General features: G+C 37.5%; 1 protein-coding gene across 1 annotated transcript in view; it reads right to left on the bottom strand.

Annotated features, from left to right (window-relative positions):
- Nucleotides 1–331: 331 nt before the first annotated feature.
- LOC107691737 (espin-like protein) overlaps nucleotides 332–5,424 on the bottom strand; it is a 13,492-nt gene continuing 8,399 nt past the window's right edge. Inside the window, exons 6-11 of the mRNA XM_016490539.1 lie at nucleotides 2,992–3,111; nucleotides 2,768–2,903; nucleotides 2,484–2,605; nucleotides 1,920–2,093; nucleotides 1,171–1,828; nucleotides 332–1,125 (exon numbers count right to left, since the gene is read on the bottom strand). Of these exons, the coding sequence (XP_016346025.1) occupies nucleotides 332–1,125; nucleotides 1,171–1,828; nucleotides 1,920–2,093; nucleotides 2,484–2,605; nucleotides 2,768–2,903; nucleotides 2,992–3,111 (2,004 nt within the window). The remainder of the gene's footprint in view (nucleotides 1,126–1,170; nucleotides 1,829–1,919; nucleotides 2,094–2,483; nucleotides 2,606–2,767; nucleotides 2,904–2,991; nucleotides 3,112–5,424) is intronic.

Raw genomic sequence — 5,424 nt, 5'->3', positions numbered from 1 at the left:
GGAACTCAGTAGTAATTAATCTCAAGAAATGGCAATTTTCAAACGAAATAATGGTTTATTTATAAAAGTGAAAGGGCAAACATCAAAATTTGTAGAATGCACATGGCTGTAAGAGTATTTTGGCCAGATTCTTATCATTGTGTAATCATGGTATTTATTTATATAAGGTACCTGATGCTACATTACAAAGTACTTAATTAACACGTTATTATATAACAAACATCTTTTTTGTCATTAATTTATCTGTATTCAAAAAGCCTCAAAATTATGTTGCATTCAAAATAATTCTTAATTATATTGTCTTTACATACAATATAAACCATCACTGCATTCAAAAATCAAACAACTCTGCTTCTTTCTCCTTCCAGAAGGTGAAACTACGATCAATATATTTACAAATTTCATCATTGCTAAACATTGAGAAATCATTGCTTCCATCTCTGCTGGAATGTCCTCCATCATTTGATACAGTATTTTCGATGATAACCTGCGGCACAGCTTTAACCCCAGCACAAGAATTCTTCACGGATTCCTTAGATATCCCTTGTTTTCTTTTCCCAAAATATTGCGTTTTGATGTCCTCAAAGCCATCTTTCCACTCACGTCTCCCAGCCTCAATCTCCCTGAGGACAGCCTGGTGGAAGTCTCGGACCATGTCCCAGGGAAAGTTCCCTAAGTGATCGAACAGTTCAAAGCATAGCAGGTGCCTCATCTTGCGCTCCTCAGCTGGGAGGTCCTGCTCAAGAATGTGAAAATAGCCGAGCATGAACAGGTCAAGGGTCAGGCTGTCGTAAGCAACAGAAGCGCCGTCCACACGAGGAAGGAACTGTTCGGGCGAGTAGGTCACACGCTTCCTTTGGAGGCTCCGGATCTGTCGTGTAGGGACCCCCGAGGCAATGCGTTTCCAGTTGCCAATCATCTTGTCTATTGTGGTTCTTTGCCTATAAAGATGATACAGTGATCTGGTTCCTGGCTTGGAGACTGGAGCTGTTATTCCTTCTCCTGTAAGAGTGCCAAGCTCTTGTTTCATCTTGGCTCGCATTGATATTGCATACGCAGACCTTTTCCAGTGGCTCAAAAAGAGGACAACAATACGCTCCTTCCGCAAGCAGGTGGTCTCCATCACTTTAATTGCATCTTTGCCCGGTGCCTGTTGGCATTTTATGGCACTGTCATTAATGTGATTTATGTCAGTGCTTTGAGTTGTCCCCATTTGCTGCTCCTTACGATTTGTTGATGTAGTCAGCTTTTGCTGCCTTGTGTCTGATGTGTTGTTTAAAAGCCCAGAAAATGGGTAGATGTTTCCTATCTGACCCTCAAAGTTGGACCTCAGATTTCTCACAGAAACTCCTGATTGCTGGATCTCCATTTCCACCTTTTGTCTTCGTCCTCTGATTGAACTTTGCCTCTCGGGCTGGTATGTGAAGACTGATGTCAGATCCGTGTTTGGCATCTTACTGATCCCATCTTCACAGTTTGTTTCTGAGAGGTTTGTCAGGAGGTTTGACATGCTCTTTACTATATTTGAGATACGATTGTACCACACAGAAAGAGGCAGAGATTCCTCCATGTCTGGGAGCTGCTGGCACTGGGTGTTGATGGTGATATTAACGATGGGAGCAGGAAGGATGGCCCTGAGTTCCTCTGCCAGTCGGGCAAGCTCTAGTTCATAAGCCTGGCATCGTTTCTGAAGGGAGATAGTCTCAATCTGTCCCTCCAAGTAGAGCAGGTCATCTTCAGTAAGCAGTTCTCCAAAGGGGCCCAAAATGACATTGTGGACTTGGGAATACCTCCAACCATCCACCTCAATGTGTTGGTCGCTGTTGTCCTGTGTAAGATGAAACTATTTTTATTGTAATGCTGTATGACATTGTACGTTATTCAAGGACTTTTATGTTGGAAGGGTTTGAGAAGTTTACTTTTCTGCTGTGGACATCTTCATCCTGCAGTCGAGCCTGAAGCTTGCGCACCATAACCTGCCTCTTCCATTCAGCAATGGGCCTCCCGTTCTCATCATGAGTTGGGATCAGAGAATCAATGTCAGCAAGATTTGCCTCCAATGCTGCAAGTGGAACAATTCCACTCTGTCCTTTCTGTAAACAGATTCATACAAACTCATAGAGATTAATATCGCTATACCATCTCAGTTGCAAATAAACACATTCACTTCAAATCCAAATAAATGGCATTGCAAACTCTTTTACACCTGAATGAATTTTTCCCCCTCAAAATTGCAAGTTTCCTTATCTTTTTTTGTTGTAATTTTGAGTTACATCTCTCGATTCTGACTTTTTTCTTGGAATTATGGTGGAAACAGGATTCTGACAGAGCAAGTCATTACGCTATGATAACAAATTATGAAGAAACTTGTTTTCTTCGGAATAACGTGCACTGATGATGTGAGCACAAAAAGACCTGAAAGATAATTAGGCTCAATTGTGAATTCTTGTTGACATTTTTAATATTGAGGCTATAGCACATACATTTATTGTTTGTCCAGTGAAGACTGCAGTGATTCCTGCTTGTTTCAGCGACCTCATTGACTTTTGGGATAAAACGGCCTCCTCTTCCTCAAGGTGTTTCCTCATGTTGAATGAAGTTACAACTATACACCAAAGACAGAGAAAATGAGTTAACTTTAGGAGTACAATTTCTTTGTATTATGGAAGTTGACCTTTTTGTCAGTTAGAAATCTGTATTGGTTACAGATAAAAGATCATATATACTCTCGCCTGAGCCGAACACATGCAGAGTCATGCACTCCCACCTGTAGAGGCCACTTGCATATGCTGTATGGTTCCAGCTCCGGCTCTCTTAGCCTGTGAGGAGGCCAGTAATGCGGATGAGTTATCCGGGTATGGTGGAGAGGGACGAGGCTGGGGAGGGACTTCATTCACCGGCTGCTAGGAACAGCAAAACAGCCAAAGTGATTAAGAACAAGCATGTCCTGTCACATTTGCTTAAAATCAGTTTATAATTAAAAAACATAACCTTGCTATTTTCCATCCTGCCACTATGTCCAAGTTCACAGGACAGGTCCTTAATATCCTGGTAGGGGACAGCTGTGCTAAACAAGGTCCTTTCCTCCTCTATGAGAACAATATCTGCAGACTGCTGGAGTAAAGCAATTAGAGAACACAGGGATTTCCTGAATTAAAAAACCTCAATTTCCTTTTAGTAATTGGCACAAAATACAGGTCTTGAAGCACAATGTACACCCTGATCTGTGAAGAGCCCCCAGTGAGGGGGAAAAGTCATGAGAAAAGTGAAACAGGAGCTCAAACTGTTTAGTATAGCAGACCTCCCACTTAGTTAACAAAGGAAAACTGCCTATAGAGTTCAGTCATCTGATCGGATGGTTCAAATGACCCATACCTGCAATTGCAGTGATTGACTTCTCTTATGGCCACTTGTGAACTCTGTTCTTGCTTTCTTGCTTAATTAATACTTATTCAGCAAGTATGCATTAAATTGATCAAAAGGGTCATTTATAATGCTACAAAATATTTATATTTTAAATAATGCTGCTATTTTGAACTTTCTATTAATCTAAGAATCCTGTAAAAAAAAAAGTATCCGTTTCAACAAAAAATATTAAGTAGCACAACAGTTTTCAACACTGATAATATAAGAAAATGCAGTAAAATGCAGTATTAAAATCAGGATCATGTGACTGAAGGCTGGAGTAATGGCTCTTGAAAATTCAGCTATGCCATCACAGGAATAAACTAAATTTTAAAACATATTAAAGAAAACAGGTACTTTAAATGATAAAAATATATATATTTTACAATCTTCCTTTTTCTTCTTTTTTTTTTTATCAAATAAATGCAGTCATGGTGAGCATGAAATACCTCTTTCAAAAACATTTAAAAAACTTACTGTCCCCAAACTTTTGAACAATAGTGTACATCCATATATACTGTAAGAAAATAGTTGGACAATATTTACTTTAGTAGTAACATTTTGTAATGCAAAGATTAAACATGTATGCACTCAAGAGCAGCATCAATAGGTTGACTAAACATAATAAAAAAAAATATATATATTTTTTTTACTTCAAATACTAAATGAGGCATCACATTCACACACTATAGATTATGCATTAGCTATTTACAGTATAATAAAATATATGACATTTAGGGTATAATTTATTTATTTTAACAAAATGAAATTTAGTTCTCAGAGCTAAACATGATGAATGTGCCAGTCTGTGTGTTTCCATTAATTACCTCATTACTTACTTATTTGCACCATAATGACGGGATATTCTTAGTCATGCTTGTATATAGTCTTTTCTGAAAACATTCAGTTTTCACATTTTTTCTTACTCTCACCCAAAAGGAAAAACCTTTTTTTAATATACACAATATTTTCTCTAGGGCAGTTGTATTTTTAATCTGATATTTTACAGTTTTAAACAAATATTACTGAGAACACCCAATAAAAACTGTTAAAGCTGAATCCTTAAACAAAGAGGCAATACGAGATAGTTATTTTGAAGTTATTTCAAAGATCATTTTATAGGCAGGATTTTTTCTAATTATTTATATACATATTTAATTAATATATATAACATCATAAAACAAACCCATGCAATGCTACAGATTTGTTTTTTTTCAGAAATTAAAAAAGTTTATGTTTTTATAAAGTAATCTGAAATAACTTACAGTCCACACCTTTGCCGGTCAAGTCTTCACAAGTCTAACAGCTGAGTGTAATGAGAGCAGCTACAATCACATCAGTGCTCCAGCCATCCAGTGGCCAAAAGCTTAAGGATCAGCGCACTACAGTGAGCTCAGACAGGAGGTCTTCATAGTAAAGTATGAATAATTAAAGGGTGGGATTAGGTGAACCGTTGTTCTTTACAGGTTTAAGGGTCTAAAGGCTGCCACACGTTCCTCACCACGTTTCTGAAATTCACTAAAGCACTTTTGTGTTTCTCACAGTTTTTTATTGAACTAACTCTACAGTTACTGAACACTATTTGCTGTTCTGAATGTCTTGTAATGTGGTTAGAGAATTATTCAATTCCACAAAAATCAAAGAACAGGGCTTGATGGCGAATCGATACACGCGCATGAACAGACAGTACTACTCTTTATTGAGGTGTCACATTATTATCTAACCTTAACTGATTTGCCGTTACGCAAATTTAAAGACGCTTCACTTAATACCTCTCTGTCACATGCACCTCAACCGACCGTGGAGCAAAGAGGTCAACACACATCAGTTACACAGACCATTAGATATGCAGGAGGAACAGATCAGGCAACTCTATCTAAGCATTAGATCACACCAATTCTATTCATTTACAGGCATTTTTTGCAGGCTCATATCATATCATATCATATCATATATTATATTATATTATATTATATTATATTATATTATATTATATTATATTATATTATATTATATTAT

Source organism: Sinocyclocheilus anshuiensis, unplaced genomic scaffold (assembly GCF_001515605.1).
Source record: "Sinocyclocheilus anshuiensis isolate Anshui unplaced genomic scaffold, SAMN03320099.WGS_v1.1 scaffold842, whole genome shotgun sequence".
NCBI lineage: Eukaryota > Metazoa > Chordata > Actinopteri > Cypriniformes > Cyprinidae > Sinocyclocheilus > Sinocyclocheilus anshuiensis.
Note: the sequence above shows the minus strand (reverse complement) of the source record. Positions and strands in the feature narration are given on the sequence as shown.